The sequence below is a fragment of the Salmo salar genome, chromosome 11 (genome assembly GCF_965601325.2).
Source record: "Salmo salar chromosome 11, fSalSal1, whole genome shotgun sequence".
Taxonomy (NCBI): Eukaryota; Metazoa; Chordata; class Actinopteri; order Salmoniformes; family Salmonidae; genus Salmo; species Salmo salar.
In genome coordinates, this window is record NC_138301.1 from 1,202,422 (window position 1) to 1,223,142 (window position 20,721).

General features: G+C 40.6%; 1 protein-coding gene across 1 annotated transcript in view; it reads right to left on the reverse strand.

Annotated features, from left to right (window-relative positions):
• Positions 1 to 20,721, reverse strand: part of LOC106562017 (ALK tyrosine kinase receptor) — a 182,588-nt gene that overhangs the window by 38,306 nt on the left and 123,561 nt on the right. The window contains exons 12-16 of the mRNA XM_045688931.2: positions 17,603 to 17,773; positions 17,217 to 17,315; positions 16,858 to 17,016; positions 14,807 to 14,920; positions 8,084 to 8,270 (exon numbers count right to left, since the gene is read on the reverse strand). Of these exons, the coding sequence (XP_045544887.2) occupies positions 8,084 to 8,270; positions 14,807 to 14,920; positions 16,858 to 17,016; positions 17,217 to 17,315; positions 17,603 to 17,773 (730 nt within the window). The remainder of the gene's footprint in view (positions 1 to 8,083; positions 8,271 to 14,806; positions 14,921 to 16,857; positions 17,017 to 17,216; positions 17,316 to 17,602; positions 17,774 to 20,721) is intronic.

Sequence of the window (20,721 nt, forward strand, 5' to 3'; positions counted from 1 at the left end):
TTGCCGCTCTTGAAATGCACCTGCTGTTGATGGAGTGCACCACGGGTGGCACGCTAGCGTCCCACCTAGCCCATAGAGGTTAACAAGAGTCTTGTCTTTAAAATGGTGTAAAATAGTCATATGTTTGAGAAATTGAAGTAATAGCATTTCTAAGGTATTTGAATATCGCGCCACGGGATTCCACTGGCTGTTGAGTAGGTGGGACGATTTCGTCCCACATACCCTAGAGAGGTTAACTGACTTGCCTAGTTAAATAAAGGTAAAATAAAATGTAAATTGTCCTGCTGGAAGGTGAACCTCTGTCACAGTCTCAAATATCTGGAAGACTGAAACAGGTTTCCCTCAAGAATTACCCTGCATTTAGCGCCATCCATCAATCCTTCAATTCTGACCAGTTTCCCAGTCCCTGCCGATGAAAAACATCCCCACAGCATGATGCTGCCACCACCACAGGGATGATGTTCTCGGGGTGGTGAGAGGTGTTGGGTTTGCGCCAGACATAGCATTTTCCTTGATGGCCAAAAAGCTCAATTTTAGTCTTATCTGACCAGAGTACCTTCATCCATATGTTTGGGGAGTCTACCACATGCCTTTTGGTGAACACCAAACGTGTTTGCTTATTTTTTTCTTTAAGCAATGGCTTTTTTCTGGCCACTCTTCCATAAAGCCCAGCTCTGTGGAGTGTACGGATTAAAGTGGTCCTATGGACAGATACTCCAATCTCCGCTGTGGAGCTTTACAGCTCCTTCAGGGTTATCTTTGGTCTCTTTGTTGCCTCTCTGATTAATGCCCTCCTTGCCTGGTCCGTGCATTTTGGTGGGCAGCCCTCTCTTGACAGGTTTGTTGTGGTGCTATATTCTTTCCATCTTTTAATAATGATCTGTACTTCTCCACTTCTTTGTCCCTGAACTGTTTGGAGAGTTCCTTGGTCTTCATAGTGCCGCTTGCTTGGTTGTGCCCCTTGCTTAGTGGTGTTGCAGACTCTGTGGCCATTCAGAACGGGCGTATATATATGTAGATCATGTGACAGATCATGTGACACTTAGTTAAATAAAGTCCACCTGTGTGCAATCTAACTATGACTTCTGAAGGTAATTGGCTGCACCAGATCTTATTTAGGGGATTCATAGCAAAGGGGGTGAATACATATGCACGCACCACTTTTCTGTTTTAAAAAAAAAAATTAAACAAGTGATTTTTTTCATTTCACTTCACCAATTTGGACTATTTTAAGTATGTCCATTACATGAATTGCAAATAAAAATCAATTTAAAAAACAGGTTGTAATGCAACAAAATAGGAAAAACGCCAAGGGGGGTGAATACTTTTGCAAGGCACTGTACTACAGCAGTAAGCATTCACAGTTGATGTCATTGATTATTGGGTGGAAGGAAAGTGGGCCTATGGACACTATGTGTACCAGGTGGCTAACTTAGCCTTTCACAGTGATCTAACCTTCTCGGACATCTTAAGTACTGCTTCACAGAGTTCAAGTAACAGACAAATCTCAATATCAACTGTTCAGAGGAGACTGTGTGAATCAGGTCTTCACGGTTGAATTGCTGCAAAGAAACCACTACTAAAGGACACCAATAATAAGAAGAGACTTGCTTGGCCCAAGAAACACGAGCAATGGACATTAGACATCACCAACAATTTTTTTTGATACCCTTCCCCAGATCTGTGTCACGACACAATCCTGTCTCGGCGCTCTATGGACAATTCCTTCAAACTCAAGGTTTGGTTTTTACTCTGAAGTTCACTGTCAACTGTGGGACCTTATATAGACAGGTGTGTGCCTTTCCAAATCATGTCCAATCAACTGAATTTACCACAGGTGGACTCCAATCAAGTTGTAGAAACATCTCATGGACGATCAATGGAAACAAGATGCACCTGAGCTCAATTTTGAGTCTCATAGCAAAGGGTCTGAATACTTATGTAAATAAGGTATTTCTGTTTTTTTTTTTTTTTATAAATGTGCAAACATTTCTAAAAACCTGTTTTCACTTTGTCATTATGGGGTATTGTGTGTAGATTGATGAGGATAAACATGTATTTAATCCATTTAAGAATATGGCTGTATTTAAACATTTTGGGGCAAAAAGTCAAGGGGTCTGAATACTTGTCGAATGCACTGTATGTTACCCTAAGAGTTGTGTAGAGTTGGTAGAATCTTATTCAAAATGATTTACAGCTGAAATTGCTGCCTAAGGGGCTTCCACCAAGTATCAATTCTGGGTTGTGAAGACATTCGCAATCAAGACATCTTTGTTTTAAGTTTGTTATTAAGTTATTCATTTTAAAAAAGTATATACTTTTTCTTTCACTTTGAAAATGTGTAGTAGATTGTGTAGATCTGTCGGAAAAATATCTAGTTTAATCATTTTTTAGATAGAAGTTTCAGGCAGCAAAATGTGACAAAACTGCGAGGTGTGTGTGTACACTTTCAATAGGCGCTATGTGCCTAGTGGGGAATTCTGTCAAGAGTTATTGTGCGCGTAAATGGAACAAATCCCTTTTTATGCAATATTCTCTCTATCCTGACCTTGAACTTAAGCATGAGAATATTATGCTATTCACCAACTATTCGTTTGGCGTGGATATCAAAGACATGAAGGTGTGGCGGAGGTGTGTCTACAGATATGCCGTATTTTGACAGTGACTCAATTCCCTCATAATTGTACCACCTTTAAGCGTGAGGAAACCATGAATAAGGTCGAGCGAACCTACCAGTTCCAAGTGGAAAAAGCATTAAAAAAAATGTTCTGATGGAAATACAAGCATTCTCCATGCACTGTAATTTAAAAATTGCTAAGTGCTATTATAGTACTTAGCAAGAGAGAGATAAAAAGTGATCCATTTGGAGAAGGGGATTGTAAATACACAAAGAAATTGTTTTTGATGAGTTTTCCTTATAATCTCTAGACTCAAGTGAGAAACCATACAGAAACAAACTGAAAATCATATCAACATGACATGTATTTGTGGCCCCTTTTCAACAGTGAAGTAGACTAAAAATAGCTGTGCCGTTATTCAGAGTTTTTATTGTATGCCCACATAATTTGCGGGGATGAAATTTGGAGACCCAAGCTATAGGCCTCTGCAGCACCAAACCTGCATAGTTGATTGAATGCGCTTTAGAATGTTTTAATTATATGCAAGGGTTTTTCTCAGTTTTAGGCTATTTTACAATTTGTATCATGTTAAATATTAGCCACTATCGGCAGCCACTGTCAGTAATGCCCACATACATTTATAACTGACACCTTAGTGTTAGTTTTCTTCGTAGTTGTTCCTGAGAGTCGCTAGCAATAGTGGATCATATAAGGCTCACATTGTGTAATAATTTGTGTCATGTTGGTAACAATGATTCGGGAGACAGGCGCAGGAATGCGTAATATATTTTTTTATTATACCCTAAATTACGGCATGCAGTGTAAAGGCACTGGGAAGAAGACCAAACAAACACATAACAAAAACAAAGGGTAGAAACCCAAAACAATAGAGCGAGGAGTACCTTGAATAAATAGCACACGCGCACAATGATTAACACACGGGACGAGACCCGTAATCATCTGCGCAATCCACAAAGGCTCGAAAGCCAAAACACACAGGACAGGTACTCACACGCACCAACGGACATTGTAACAATAATCGACAGTACCGTGGTGAACAAAGGGCACATATATACAAATACAATCAGTAGGAATGGGGGCCAGGTATGCGCAATGAAAGTTCCAGAGGGATCCGTGACAATTTGGGACATGTAGCCCATTTGAATCATTATGGAATTCAGACCACATGTAGCAGTTTAAACATGGAGCCTGGTGCACGGTTCACGATGACTGGACTGTTGTCATACAGTTCCATGATTAGTGAGGATTAGGGTAGGTTTATAGGACTATTGTTCAACCCCTATTGTACAATTCCAATATTTCATGGATTGAACTTGAATATGGAAACTTGGTGGTTTCCATATTGGTGGTTTTGATTCATCAATATACACTGCTCATAAAAATAAAGGGAACACTTAAACAACACATCCTAGATCTGAATGAAAGAAATAATCTTATTAAATACTTTTTTCTTTACATAGTTGAATGTGCTGACAACAAAATCACACAGAGATAATCAATGGAAATCCAATTTATCAACCCATGGAGGTCTGGATTTGGAGTCACATTCAAAATTAAAGTGGAAAACCACACTACAGGCTGATCCAACTTTGATGTAATGTCCTTAAAACAAGTCAAAATGAGGCTCAGTAGTGTGTGTGGCCACCACGTGCCTGTATGACCTCCCTACAACGCCTGGGCATGCTCCTGATGAGGTGGCGGATGGTCTCCTGAGGGATCTCCTCCCAGACCTGGACTAAAGCATCCGCCAACTCCTGGACAGTCTGTGGTGCAACGTGGCATTGGTGGATGGAGCGAGACATGATGTGCTCAATTGGATTCAGGTCTGGGGAACGGGTGGGCCAGTCCATAGCATCAATGCCTTCCTCTTGCAGGAACTGCTGACACACTCCAGCCACATGGGGTCTAGCATTGTCTTGCATTAGGAGGAACCCAGGGCCAACCGCACCAGCATATGGTCTCACAAGGGGTCTGAGGATCTCATCTCGGTACCTAATGGCAGTCAGGTTACCTCTGGCGAGCACATGGAGGGCTGTGCGGCCCCCCAAAGAAATGCCACCCCACACCATGACTAACCCACCGCCAAACCGGTCATGCTGGAGGATGTTGCAGGCAGCAGAACGTTCTCCACGGCGTCTCCAGACTCTGTCACGTCTGTCACGTGCTCAGTGTGAACTTGCTTTCATCTGTGAAGAGCACAGGGCGCCAGTGGCGAATTTGCCAATCTTGGTGTTCTCTGGCAAATGCCAAACGTCCTGCACGGTGTTGGGCTGTAAGCACAACCCCCACCTGTGGACGTCGGGCCCTCATACCACCCTCATGGAGTCTGTGTCTGACCGTTTGAGCAGACACATGCACATTTGTGGCCTACTGGAGGTCATTTTGCAGGGCTCTGGCAGTGTTCCTCCTGCTCCTCCTTGCACAAAGGCGGAGGTAGCGGTCCTGCTGCTGGGTTGTTGCCCTCCTACGGCCTCCTCCACGTCTCCTGATGTACTGGCCTGTCTCCTGGTAGCGCCTCCATGCTCTGGACACTATGCTGACAGACACAGCAAACCTTCTTGCCACAGCTTGCATTGATGTGCCATCCTGGATGAGCTGCACTACCTGAGCCACTTGTGTGGGTTGTAGACTCCGTCTCATGCTACCACTAGAGTGAAAGCACCGCCAGCATTCAAAAGTGACCAAAACATCAGCCAGGAAGCATAGGAACTGAGAAGTGGTCTGTGGTCTCCACCTGCAGAACCACTCCTTTATTGGGGGTGTCTTGCTTATTGCCTATAATTTCCACCTGTTGTCTATTCGATTTGCACAACAGCATGTGAAATTTATTGTCAATCAGTGTTGCTTCCTAAGTGGACAGTTTGATTTCACAGAAGTGTGATTGACTTGGAGTTACATTGTGATGTTTAAGTGTTCCCTTTATTTTTTTGAGCAGTATATTTAGTGCGTAAAGGATCTCCAAACATGTTTATTTTTATTGATACATACTTTCCTAACCCAAGAATTTGACTAAATAATCGACAAGATCAGTGTATTTTCAAGTGGACCAGTTGAAGCTGAAATGGAAACAATTAAGCATATATCTAAATGGCTTTCTTTCATTGATCCCTATATTCTGAACCTGTTCTCTCGATGTATTGTAGTGAGTCTGTCCACAAAATTTTTATTAACCTGTTGGGTCTAGGGGGCAGCATTTGCACGTCTGGATAAAAAAAATGTACCCGATTTAATCTGGTTACTAATCCTACCCAGTAACTAGAATATGCATATACTTATTATATATGGATAGAAAACACTCTAAAGTTTCCAAAACTGTTTGAATGGTGTCTGTGAGTATAACAGAACTCATTTGGCAGGCAAAACCCTGAGACATTTTCTGACAGGAAGTGGATACCTGATGTGTTGTATTGACTTTAAACCTATCCCATTGAAAAACACAGGGGTTTAGGAATATTTTGGCACTTCCTATTGCTTCCACTAGATGTCACCAGCCTTTACAAAGTGTTTTGAGTCTTCTGGAGGGAGATCTGACCGAACAAGAGCCATGGAACGGTGATGTCCCATTAGACACCTGGCGCGCTACTTCATGTTGGGTACCCTCGTTCCAATACGTTATAAAAGACTATGCATTCGTCCACCTTGAATATTATTCATGTTCTGGTTAAAAAAGGCCCTAATGATTTATGCTATACAACGTTTGACATGTTTGAACGAACGGAAATATATTTTTTCCCCTCGTTCATGACGAGAAGTCCGGCTGGCTTACATCATGTGCTAACGAGACGGAGATTTTTGGACATAAATGATGAGCTTTTTTGAACAAAACTACATTCGTTATGGACCTGTGATACCTGGAAGTGACATCTGATGAAGAGAATCAAAGGTAATGGATTATTTACATAGTATTTTCGATTTTAGATCTCCCCAACATGACGTCTAGTCTGTATCGCAACGCGTATTTTTCTGGGCACAGTGCTCAGATTATTGCAAAGTGTGATTTCCCAGTAAGGTTATTTTTAAATCTGGCAAGTTGATTGCGTTCAAAAGATGTAAATCTATAATTCTTTAAATGACAATATAATATTTTACCAATGTTTTCTAATTTTAATTATTTAATTTGTGACGCTGACTTGACTGCCGGTTATTGGAGGGAAACGATTTCCTCAACATCAATGCCATAGTAAAACGCTGTTTTTGGATATAAATATCAACTTGATAGAACTAAAAATGCATGCATTGTCTAACATAATGTCCTAGGAGTGTCATCTGATGGAGATTGTAAAAGGTTAGTGTATCATTTTAGCTGGTTTTATGGTTTTGGTGACCCTGTCTTTGACTTGACAAAACATTACACACAACTCTTGTAAATGTACTGTCCTAACATACTCTAAATTTATGCTTTCGCCGTAAAACCTTTTTGAAATCGTAAAACGTGGTTAGATTAAGGAGATGTTTATCTTTCAAATGGTGTAACATAGTTGTATTTTTGAAAAATTTGAATTTTGACATTTATTTGGATTCAAATTTGCCGCTCTTGAAATGCACCTGCTGTTGATGGAGTGCACCACGGGTGGCACGCTAGCGTCCCACCTAGCCCCAAGAGGTTAAAGTTACATCGTATTTGTAACGGTCGTCGTATGAAAGGGACCAAGGCGTAGCGGGTTGAGTGCTCATTTTAACTTTTAATTTAAACCACTAAACAAGAGCACGCACAGTAATGCACAAACAACTTCCCACAAAGGGACAGGTGAACAGGGCTACCTAAGTATGACTCTCAATCAGCAACAACGATGTACAGCTGTTCCTGATTGAGAGCCATACCAGGCCAACACAAAGAAATACACAACATAGAAAACCATAGAAATACAAAACAAGAACATTACCCCAAAACCCCGGAACACATAAATCAAACACCGCTCTTACATAAATACATATCCCATTAAACCCCGAACCACATAAAACAAATACCCCCTGCCACGTCCTGACCAAACTACAATAACCTCTTATACTGGTCAGGACGTGACAATATTTAACGGGATGGCTTAAGATAAATGCGCTGAAAACCCTATTGAATGAAAACTCCAGGAGAAAATGTGTTGACCAGCAAGTGGGAGGCTTTTCAGTGGTTGGATTACATTTATTCAGTGCCCGCAAGGTAGCCACACCTGTAGAGCGCATTATGCACCTGCATAGGTAAGTCTGAATATCAACAACTGAGAAATGGGTAGGAAAGGTGTGCGTAAGAAATGTGCACATTTGCTAAGTCTGAGTCGGCCCCCTGGTGAACACCAGCCTGATGTGTGGTGAGAGTTCTAGCTCAAAATGACTGCTGTGGCATCACCCAGGTGGTAGTGGGTGAGGCAAGTTTTAAGACAGCTGAAGTAAACTTATTCTAATTGTTGTTGTTGTTGTTGTTGTTTATGACTTTTTGAAGGCTAGTGTACCTGGTGAGGGAGATGTTGCGTCGGGGCACCTCCTTCAGGTCGTTGACAGAGGCGGACTTCCCAGCGAAGCAGTAGTTGGGGTTGTAGTCGGTCATGATAGTTGAAGCCCTCAGCTTGCTCAGTTTACAGTCCGGGCTCTGTAGCTCCAGCTGAATGGACTGTAGCTCTGTATGCTTACGTCTGTACACTGCATAGACAAGAATATACATATACTATGAGGAAATATGGACAGATATGTGAAGGGATGTAAAAAAGGACCCATGTCGGTACATCATCAACTGACGTGTCATATGCAAACGTAAAACATATGACGGGTGATAATAACAGGTGCTTTCTTCTGGTGCTTTGCCAAATGTGTCATGACCCTTATGCCACCCTTTAATGTATATGGTATGAAATGTGCTTATGAAATAATACTGAAGTATCTCTGTTTAAAGTGTGACCAAATATTATCATAGTATGTCAAGAACATATGTATATGCAGAATATAAATAAACTATGTAATATGTACACATGAAAACAAACACACCACATGACATTTACAAAAGTCAACCAGTAGGACAGCCACATACAGTATGCGACACACACTCCCCTCCCCCCTCTTATACACATGTACACATACACACATTAACACCCTAGAGCGCTGCAGCAGACAAACAAATGGCTCCGACCAGGGCTGCAAACACATAAGTCGCTGAATTTACAGTATGTGAACTTATTTATTTATAAAGTGGTAATGCACGAGCTCTGTCAACTGCCAGTTAACTGGTTGTCCATTGTTAGTGTCTTTCATTCATCAGTGTGTGTGGGTGGGTGTGTGTGCGCTCGCATGTGAATGTGTCATTCATCGTTGCAATGCCGCCACACGTCTTCGTCCCCCACCTGTACATCATGCTGCTGCTGATGTGATGTGTGGCTTGACGGCATGATGCCCCCCCCCTTCAAGGGTATTTATTCCAGAAAGTAAGTGCTTTCGGATTCTTTGTAGAAGTCTACAGGAAATCTACAGCCTTTGTAAGTGACAGTGTGGACGAGTGGGTGTTTGTAAAGAAAGTAAATGCAATGATGTGTTTGTGTGTGTGTGCATCAATATTCCTGTGTGTGTGTGTATGCACATACAGCACCAGTCAAAAGTTTGGACACATTTACTCATTCAAGGGTGTAGGATAATAGTAAAGACATTAACTATGAAATAACAGATATGGAATCATGTAGTAACCAAAAAAGTGTTAACCTGTTAGGGCTAGGGGGCAGTATTGACACGGCTGGATAAAAAACGTACCGGATTTAATCTGGTTACTACTCCTGCCCAGTAACTAGAATATGCATATCATTATTGGCTTTGGATAGAAAACACCCTAAAGTTTCTAAAACTGTTTGAATGGTGTCTGTGAGTATAACAGAACTCATATGGCAGGCAAAAACCTGAGAAGATTTCATGCAGGAAGTGGCCTGTCTGACAAGGTGTCGTTCTTCTTGTCTCTGTTTATTGAAGAGTGAGGATCTTAGCTGTCCCGTGACACTTCCTACGGCTGCCATAGGCTCTAAGAAGGCGGCAAAATGCTGAATCATGGCTTTGCAGGCTCTGGCTGAAAAAAAGTAGCGCGTTTGGGTAGTGGCTGGTTACAGTACTGTGAGACTCAGGCTCGTGCCCGCGTCGACCGAAAGCTTTGTTTTCTTTCCTCTGTTTAGCGAAATGGACATTCCCGGTCGGAATATTATCGCTTTTTTACGAGAAAAATGGCATAAAAATGGATTTTAAACAGCGGTTGACATGCTTCGAAGTACGGTAATGGAATATTTAGATTTTTTTTGTCACGAATTGCTCCATGCGCACGACCCTGATTTACCATTTCGGATAGTTTCTGGAACGCACGAACAAAACGCCGCTATTCGGATATAACGATGGATTATTTTGGACCAAACCAACATTTATTATTGAAGTAGCAGTCCTGGGAGTGCATTCTGACGAAGACAACAAAAGGTAATCAAACTTTTATAATAGTAAATCTGATATTGGTGAGTGCTAAACTTGCCGGGTGTCTAAATAGCTAGCCCGTGATGGCTGGGCTATGTACTTAGAATATTGCAAAATGTGCTTTCACCAAAAAGCTATTTTAAAATCGGACATATCGAGTGCATAGAGGAGTTCTGTATCTATAATTCTTAAAATAATTGTTATGCTTTTTGTGAACGTTTATCGTGAGTAATTTAGTAAATTGTTAGTGAATTCGCCGGAAGTTTGCGGGGGGTATGCTAGTTCTGAACGTCACATGCTAATGTAAAAAGCTGGTTTTTGATATAAATATGAACTTGATTGAACAAAACATGCATGTATTGTATAACATAATGTCATAGGGTTGTCATCTGATGAAGATCATCAAAGGTTAGTGCTGCATTTAGCTGTGTTCTGGGTTTTTGTGACATTATATGCTAGCTTGAAAAATGGGTGTCTGATTATTTCTGGCTTGGTACTCTGCTGACATAATCTAATGTTTTGCTTTCATTGTAAATCCTTTTTGAAATCGGACAGTGTGGTTAGATTAACAAGAGTCTTGTCTTTAAATAGCTGTAAAATAGTCATATGTTTGAGAAATTGAAGTAATAGGATTTTTAAGGTATTTGAAAATCGCGCCACTGGATTAGACTGGCTGTTGCGTAGGTGGGACGAATTCGTCCCGCCTAGCCCAGAGAGATTAAACAAATCAAAATACATTTTATATTTGAGATTCTTCAAAAAAGCAGCCACCCTTTGCCTTGATGACAGCTTTGCACACATTTTTGCATTCTCTCAACCAACTTCATGAGGTAGTCACCTGGAATGACTTTCAATTAACGGGTGTGCCTTATTAAAAGTTAATTTGTGGAATTTCTTTCCTTCTTAATGCATTTGAGCCAATCAGTTGTATTGCGATAAGGCAGGGATGGTGTACGGCAAGAACAGCTCAAAAAAGCAAAGCGAAATGACAGTAGATCGTTACTTTAAAACATGAAGGTCAGTCAATACGGAAAATTTAAAGAACTTTGAAAGTTTCTTCAAGTGCAGTTGCAAAAAAACATTACGCGCTATGATGAAACTGGCTCCCAAATGGTTCCGCCACAGGAATGGAAGACCCAGAGTTACCTCTGCTGCAGAGGATGAGTTTATTACAGTTATCAGCCTCAGAAATTGCAGCCCAAATAAATGCTTCACAGAGCACAAATAACAGACACATCTCAACATCAACTGTTCAGCGGAGAATGCATGAATCAGACCTTTATTGATGAATTGCTGCAAAGAAACCACTCGTAAAGGACACCAATAATAATAAGAGACTTGCTTGGGCCAAGAAACACGAGCAATGGACATTAGACATCACCAACAACCTAACTTGGTCCAAGCACACCAACACAGTTGTGAAGAGTGCATGACAAAACCTATTCTCCCTCAGGAGACTGAAAAGATTTAGCATAAGATTTAGCATAAGATTTAGCATCTATGCATAGTCACTTTCATAACTGTACCTACTGTCACGTTCTGACCTGTAAAGGTGTTATTTGTTAGTGTTTAGTTTGGTCAGGACGTGGCAGGGGGTATTTGTTTTATGTGGTTCAGGGTGGTTGTGCGTATGTGTCCATGTAGAGAGGGGTATTTGATTTATTAGTCCAGGGTTTTGGTTATTGTTCTATGTTAGTTTATTTCTATGTTCTGTCTAGTCATTTGTATTTCTTTGTTTAGTTAATTGGTGTTGGGGCCTTCAGTTGGAGGCACCTGTCTATTGTTGCCTCTGATTGAAGGTCCTATAATTAGGGGTGTGTTTGTATTGTGGATTGTGGGAAGTTGTATTCTGTTTTGTCACCTGACAGAACTGTTAGTGTCGTTTCTGTTAATTGTATACGTGTTTATTTTGTTTCTCCTTCTTATATATTAAAAAGAGATGAGTATACACTTCCCTGTTGCGTCTTGGTCCTCCACACACGACAATCGTGACACCTACGTACATGTACTGTACATAATGCTTCAATTACCTCGACTAACCAGTGCTCCTGCACATATTTTACTGCTGCTCTTTAAATATTTGTTACTTTGATGTCTTTCTTATTCTTTTTAGGTATTTTTAAGGTCACCTGTTGTATTCGGCGCATGTGACAAATAACATTTGATTTAATTTAGACTGGTGGAAATCTGTCCTTCGGTATGAGTCCATGTCTTTGTGAGATGCAGAGTAGGTGAACGGATGAACTACACATGTGTGGTTCCCACCGTGAAGCATGGATGAGGAGGTGTGATGGTGTGGGGGTGCTTTGCTGGTGACACTGTCATCAGTGATTTATTTAGATTTCAAGGCACACTTAACTAGCATGGCTACCACAGTATTCTGAAGTGGTACGCCATCCCATATGGTTTACACTGGTAGGACTATCATTTGTTTTTCAAGAGGACAATGACAACACACCTCCAGGCTGTGTAAGGGCTATTTGACAAAGAAGGAGAGTGATGGAGTTCTGCATCAGAGGACCTTGCCTCCACAATCACCAGACCTAAACCCAATTGAGATGGTTTGGGATGAGTTGGACCGCAGAGTGAAGGAAAAGCAGTCAAGTGCTCCGCATATTCCAGGTGAAACTGGTTTAGAGAATGCCAAGAGTGTGCAAAGTTTTTTTGGTTAAACCTGTTGGGCTAGGGGGCAGTATTTGCATGGCCGGATAAAAAAAACGTACCCGATTTAAACTGGTTACTACTCTTGCCCAGAAACTAGAATATGCGTATAATTAGTAGATTTGGATAGAAAACACTCTAAAGTTTCAAAAACTGTTTGAATGGTGTCTGTGAGTATAACAGAACTCATATGGCAGGCCAAAATCTGAGAAGATTCCATACAGGAAGTGCCCTGTCTGACAATTTGTTATCCTTCTGTTGCATCTCTATCAAAAAACCAGCATCTCTGCTGTAACGTGACATTTTCTAAGGCTTCCATTGGCTCTCAGAAGGCGCCAGAAAGTGGAATGACGTGTCTCCTGTCTCTGGGCGATGAACAGCAGGATAATTTGTGAGTGGTCAGGCTGGGGACAGTGACACTGGAGATGCGCGTTCATGAGAATTATCATTTTTTTTCTTTCAGCCTTTTAATGAATACAACGTCGCCCGGTTGGAATATTATCGCTATTTTACGAGAAAAATCGCATAAAAATTGATTTTAAACAGCGTTTGACATGCTTCGAAGTACGGTAATAGAATATTTTGACATTTTTTTGTCACGAACTGCGCTCGCGCGTCACCGTTTGGATAGTTACCTGAACGCATGAACAAAACGGTAGTATTTGGATATAACTATGGATTATTTGAAACCAAAACAACATTTGTTGTTGAAGTAAAAGTCCTGGGAGTGCATTCTGACGAAGAACAGCAAAGGTAATCCAAATCTGAGTTTGGTGAGGGCCAAACTTGGTGGGTGTCAAATTAGCTAGCCTGTGATGGCCGGGCTATGTATTCAGAATATTGCAAAATTATTTTAATCTGACACCGCGATTGCATAAAGGAGTTCTGTATCTATAATTCTTAAAATAATTGTTATGTATTTGTGAACGTTAATCGTGAGTAATTTAGTAAATTCACCGGAAGTTTGCGGTGGGTATGCTAGTTCTGAACATCACATGCTAATGTGAAAAGCTGGTTTTTGATATAAATATGAACTTGATTGAACAAAACATGCATGTATTGTATAACATAATGTCCTAGTAGTGTCATCTGATGAAGATCATCAAAGGTTAGTGCTTCATTTAGCTGTGGTTTTTGTGACATATATGCTTGCTTTGAAAATGGCTGTCTGATTATTTTTGGCAGGGTACTCTCCTGACATAATCTAATGTTTTGCTTTCGCTGTGAAGCCTTTTTGAAATCGGACAATGTGGTTAGATTAACGAGGGTCTTGTCTTTAAAATGGTGTAAAATAGTCATATGTTAGAGAAATTTAAGTTATAGCATTTTTGAGGTATTTGTATTTCGCGCCACGCGATTCCACTGGCTGTTGACTAGCTCAGGGAGGTTAATACATTATTCCATATGTGTTATTTCATATTTGTGATGTCTTCACTATCATTCTACAATGTAGAAAATAGTACAAATAAAGAAAAACCCTGGAATGAGTAGGTGTGTCGAAACTTTTGACTTGAACTGTACATGTGCTTGTGTGCACATAACATGTTTTAAGATGCTGTCACGTCCTGACCATGGTAAGCTGTTATTTTCTATGGTAGAGTAGGTCAGGGCGTGACAGGGGGGTTTATTCTATGTTTTCTGTCTATGTTGTTAGGTTCTAGTTTTGGTATTTCTATGTTGGTTTGTTTGGGATGATCTCCAATTAGAGGCAGCTGGTCCTCGTTGTCTCTAATTGGAGATCATACTTAAGTAGTGTTTATTTTTTTCAGCTGGGTTTGTGGGATCTTGTTTTTGCACAGCTCTGTAAAGCCTGCAGAACATGATGTTTGTTTTTCATTGTTTATTGTTTTGTATAGTGTTTTGAGTTAAAATACATGTTTGTCATGAGTAGTCAACATGCTGCACCTTGGTCTACTCCTTACGACGAGCGTTACAGATGCAATGGTGTTAGTTGTGTGCGCACAGTATGTATGTATGGATAACCCCAAATACCTATGTTTGCAATATTCCTCATTCTAAAAGTGTGCGTGCATTTGTGTCCCCGCATAAGTCTGCGTTTGTATCCTATGCATTTCACCACTTACTGATCATGACTCCAGACACAGCCAACAGCAGGGCAGCAATGAGGGCTGAAGTCCCCACAGACAGAACCAGGGCCAACTGGGACAGGGAGGGCTGGGGAGGCAGGGGAGACACCTCTGTCAGGGGAGAGAAGAGATCAGATCTGGGTCAAATACATCTTATTTGAAGAGCACCACAACATTAACTGAATTTTAGTGATGGGCACTAAATGCTGTTGCATTTTATCAATACGATATTGCTATATATTGGTTTAATAAAAAACATTGCAAATGTGTGAATGTTCACTTTTCTGTTCAAGTCCAGACAATTGTTTGTTGATTGCCCATCTGAGAGCCTAAACTTACCCATATCAAACACTGTGTGTCTGCTGTCTAGACTTTCTCTTTTGGGTGAGGATCATATGCGCCAAATTCACTTATGACCCACTGGGAATGTGATGAAAGAAATAAAAGTTGAAAGAAATAATTCTCTTTACTAGTATTCTGACATTTCACATTCTTAAAATGAAGTGGTGATCCTAACTGACCTAAGACAGGGCATTTTTACTAGGATTTAATGTCAGGAATTGTGAAAAACGGAGTTTGAATGTATTTGGCTAAGGTGTATGTAAATTTCCGACTTCAACTGTATATAATTAAGTATGAAACTATTTGTGAGAAGAAGAAATGTGATATCCTTCTAAATGAGATTTGTTTTTCAAATAAAAGTTTTACCAAGTCAGTAACCACGGCCATGTGAGCACAGACATTGTGGCAACGTGATGGAACTGCCCTCCAAAGGTAAGTGCTCATAAACGACTGCTAACGAAATGTTCATTAGACCAGAGAACGTGAGGATGCAGTCCACATGCTGAAATGGTTAAGAAATGTAAAGCTCTAGAGATCAGTACATTGTCGGGTTGCTACGTAAAATGGTTCTAGCTCTACATTAGACCAGCGTGACCGACAGCATGAGCTGAAAGGTACGAAATGGTTACAAACTCTGAAACTCTCTCTGTCGAAGAAGACTACACAGGAACATTCAGTTTGCAGCGGTTTAAGTACTTTAGTCTAGTAAACTTGACTGAGAACTACCTGGTGGTACTCTGAAAGATCCATTCTAGCGAACACTTCCTCGGCAAGATCCTTTCTCACAAACACCTGAAACCAAGAAGCTAGGCCTACAAAAGACATGATGATCTCTGGTGGACAACCAGAGACTTACAACTTGAGACTTCCTGTCAAATTACTCCCTGTAGATGGATCGAGTGTTTTCAACAGACAGACAGCAAAGACATACACACGTAAATATGTACATTGCAATTCTTTCAAATGAGCGGCCGTTCATGTGCAAAGTATTTGCATTTCCTTGAGCATAGTTATCAGCTCTATGTACATTAGTGGAATTCCTTTGTCTCTCCCTTTCCTTCTCTTTTGAATCTGCCATTTTGTGTAACAAGCTGTCATATCAGTTTAGTCCTCTAGGGATTTTTCATTGCATTGTGTAGCAATCAATGTGTAAGCTCTCCTGTTTGTATGTTTATGTAATTCTGTGTGATTATTTAGTTAGTTAGTAAATAAATAATTAAGCCAATTTGTATATCGCTGATTCATCATTTATGCTAAGGTTCGTGTAGATATACAAGAGTTTTGCGACATCAGAATGAGACTGAAGGTAAATAAGAATTAATGAATTGACTGTGACTGATGTAACAGATTTGTATCTTTTTTGAGTTTAGTCGGGAGAGATAGTAACTCGTTAAATAACTTTTTCCATGGTGCCCCAGATTACTACTTAATTAATTGTTATATAATTAATTTAATCACGTAATAATTGAACGTGGTATGTAATCATTTTATAAAATAACAGTCAAACACTATTAATGATAGTCAAGACACGTCAGTGCTCATTCGTGTGTGTGTGTCAACTAACTATTTGTATGACTTTTCAAATATCTGTTTCATATGTACGTACTGTCCACAACTGTGGATCCAAACAATGTGTTCAATTGCAGTTTGTGTGTGTGTGTGTGCGTGCGTGCATTGGAGTGAGAGAGAGTGTGTGTGTCTCTGACCTGTTGATGAGTTGATACAAGACACTCCGTCACGGGCCAGTACAAAGTCCACGTCACAGTAACACAAGGTCCCCTCCTCGTTCTTGTGACAGTCGCCCGTCTCACAGTGGCTACAGTTTAGCACGGGGCCGATGATCACCTCTCCATCACTTTCCATACCTACAGGCACAGACACCGGACATGGTCAACAGGATACATGCTCCATCATGGTTCAGTTCTCACTTTTATCGCCCTGCCCAGGGCTTGAACCAGCAACTTCCGGCTACTGGTCCACCTCACTAACCTTTACCTTGCCGGTTGCAGCCCTATAGTTCATAGAAAGTGTTAGTGTGATTGTCTCTCATTTCATAATCTGTTACCTTTCAGAGGGTCCAGGAAGGTCTCTCCCTCTGGGCTGATGAAAGAGGAGCCATCGTCTCCATCCTGCTTTGGGTCATTAGCTTCAGAGGTGCTGCCACCTAGAGAAAGGGAGGGGATGGTGGTGGTAATAAAATAACACAATTAGTCAGTGAACTTATTACAGAGTACCTTAATGGTAATTTTTTTTTAATTTAATCTAAAGTGCTACCTGATGAAATATGTAATGACAGATAATGATAATTTGTTGGACCAACAAATGGTAAAGGGACAACCTACCTTAACATGTTAAGACAACACTGGAGATGTAATGTCATATTGATATTGTTATATATTCATGTTAAAATGCTATATACTGTATATTTACTGTAAATATGTTTTCACCTACCTCTATAGCCCCCTCCTCCACCACCGGTTGTACAGGCACCTCCCCCTCCCCCGAAACCCCCTCGGGTCTCCCAGCTGAAATTAATGCATGGCTGCCCCCCCTGGCCTCCAAGTATGAGGGGTCTCCCGCCCTGAGACCCAGGGTTACTGTCATTCCAACCTCCGCCTCCACCTGACACACACAAAGACACAAAGGAAAAACCCCAAGACAGTTATACACTGAAATAAATAATATACACACATTTACAGACAATTCTTGGATATCCAATCAATCAATTTATCATTGTATTTGAAAGTTGCAAGTAAATCTTTAACGGGGCACCATATAATGTAGATATAGGACGTTTTCATGGGATGGGCGATGATAATATTATTATTATTTGCTTCAAACTCCTTAACATCCACCCATTCACACTCAGGTCCATTGTCTGAAATAACATCACAAGGAATTCATCTGGCACCGAGCCAAAAAGACAGTAGATACCTCTGTATCTGACAGAGACTTGGCAGTAATTTGTAGTAGGGGCCTCCCCTCTCCTGTCACAAGCAGGCTCGAGCTGCACTAAAAACCCTCAATTACACCTACACACACTCTCCCGTCTTACGTCTTGCCCTAATTTCTCCTCCTCTTTCTCCTCTTGGTTACAGAGAGAATGAAACAAACAAAGTAAATCCTAAACCTGTAAAAAAGAACACCCTATGTATGCCAGCAACAAACAGCACAGGCAGAGTGAATATTTCATTCCGCGCTCACCAGGCTCACTCGCAGTAAACCTAAGGCCTACTGAACAGCCTAATCAATATATTATGTTCTGCGAGGTGCAGTCGACTCAAAACGAGTGAATAATGCATACCGAGATGTGTAAAAAATAACGGTAATGGAGAGGCGTTGTGTTTGCACCCAGGGTAGAACAGGAGAGAGAAAAATTGTGAAGGAATAGACATGCAAGGTTGTCGTCTTGTCCTGTCTTGTTTTACTAGTAAGAAAGATAAATATGACTATGCACAGAGGTAGCGGGGCTATGAAACACATGCATCAGGGATGGAATAGAAGTACAAGAAGTGCACTGAGAATAAATGTTTTTTTAAATAGATGTGTGCATGTTAATGTATGTTTCTATCTGGGAGCAAACACATTTTCTTAGGACTGTCAAACTATTTACTTAACAGATGTCTACCTGGAGTACACCCAGGCAGACATACCCTCATATAGACACTAAAACATAACTACCAATCCAATTAAAGGAATGAATTGAATACAAACTGAAACTGTTACTGTTGGACAATACACTCAATAATATTTTCTATTGCCATAAACAGAACTACACAAGCAAAACTGGAATACAGCCAACATTGGTGTATCTTAGCCAATGCAACATTCTACAGTAAATCCCTTGCATTTTTCAACTCAAACTTCAACCCTAAACATCAAACTTTCAATTGTCCTTGCTGCGACCAAAAACAGGAAACAAATAATAACTGTATACAAGCCGATTTAGCAATACTGTAAACTAACATTGACTATCCACTCCAAAGGATACTCCTGGGCACAAGCCACTGAAAACTTGCTTTTATTTTATTTATTAGGATCCCCATTACCCGGCGACAAAAATGACAGCTAGTCTTACTGGGGTCCGTCATATAACGAAAAATAAATTACAGACAAAATACTTCACAATTTACATCCATTAAAAAACATTAGCATGTAGTGTGTGTGCATCTATCAGTTACACATATATGTCAGTACATATACAACAAGTAGGTCACATGGTGGAGAGGCGTTATGTCGTGAGGTTTTGCTTTATATGTTTTTTTAAACCAGGTGTGCTGTTCACTTGTGCTACATAAGATGAAAGGGAGTTCCATGCACTCATGGCTCTGTATTATACTGTACACTGCCTTGAATTTGTTCTGGAGCTAGTGACTGTGAAAAGACCCCTATTGGCATGTCTGGTGGGGTAAGTGTGTGTGTCAGTGCTGTGTGTAAATTGACTTTGCAAACAATGTGGAATTTCTAACACATTAATGTGTTTTATAAAGCAAGAGGTGACGCAGTCAGTCTTTTCTCAGCTCTTAGCCAAGAGAGACTGGCATGCATAATATTATCACTTAACTAGGTATTTATTTGCAGCACAATACATATGACCATATGACTGGACAATAATTAAGGTAAGATAAAACTAGAGCCTACAGGACTTGCTTTGTGGAGTGTGGTGTCAAAAAAGTAGAGCATCTCTTTATTACGGACAGACCTCTCCCCATCTTTACAACCATTGAGTCTATGTTTTGACCATGACAGTTTACAATCTAAGGTAACATCAAGTCATTTAGTCTCCTCAACTTGTTCAACAGCCACACCATTCATTACCAGGTAAGGTCTAGAACTTAGGGACTATTACTGGCCACCCATTCCAAAACAGACTGCAACTCTTTGTTTCAGTGACTTCATTAGCTGTGGTTGCTGATGCATATATGGTTGAGTCATCAGCATACATGGACACACATGCTCTGTTTAATGTCAGTGGCAGTTCATTGGTAAACATAGAACAGAGTAGAGGGCCTAGAGAGTTGCCCTGCCGTACACCACAGTTTACGTTTGACATTAGAGAAGCGTACATTAAAGAAAGCCCTTTGAGTTCTGTTAGATAGAAAGCTCTGAATCTGCACTGAAATCTAACGATACATTTCCCACAATCTTCTTATTATCAATTTATTTCAATCAATCATCAGTAATTTGTGTCAGTGCAGTAAATGTTGAGTGCCCTTCTCTATAAGCATGCTGAAAGACTGTTGTTAATGTATTTACAGAAAAGTGGCATTGTATTTGGTCAAACAATATTTTTTCCAACAGTTTGCTAAGAGCTAGCAGCAAGCTTATAGGTCTGCTGTTAGAACCAGTAAAGGCCACTTTACCACTCTTGGGTAGCGGAATTACTTTGTCTTCCCTCCAGGCCTGAGGACAAAGACTTTCCTTAAGGCTCAGATTAAAGATATGACAGATAGGAGTGGCTATAGAGTCAGCTACCATCCTCAGTAGCTTTCCTTCTAAGTTGTCAATGCCAGGAAGTTTGTCATTATTGATCATTAACAATAATCTTTCCACCTCACCCACACTAACTT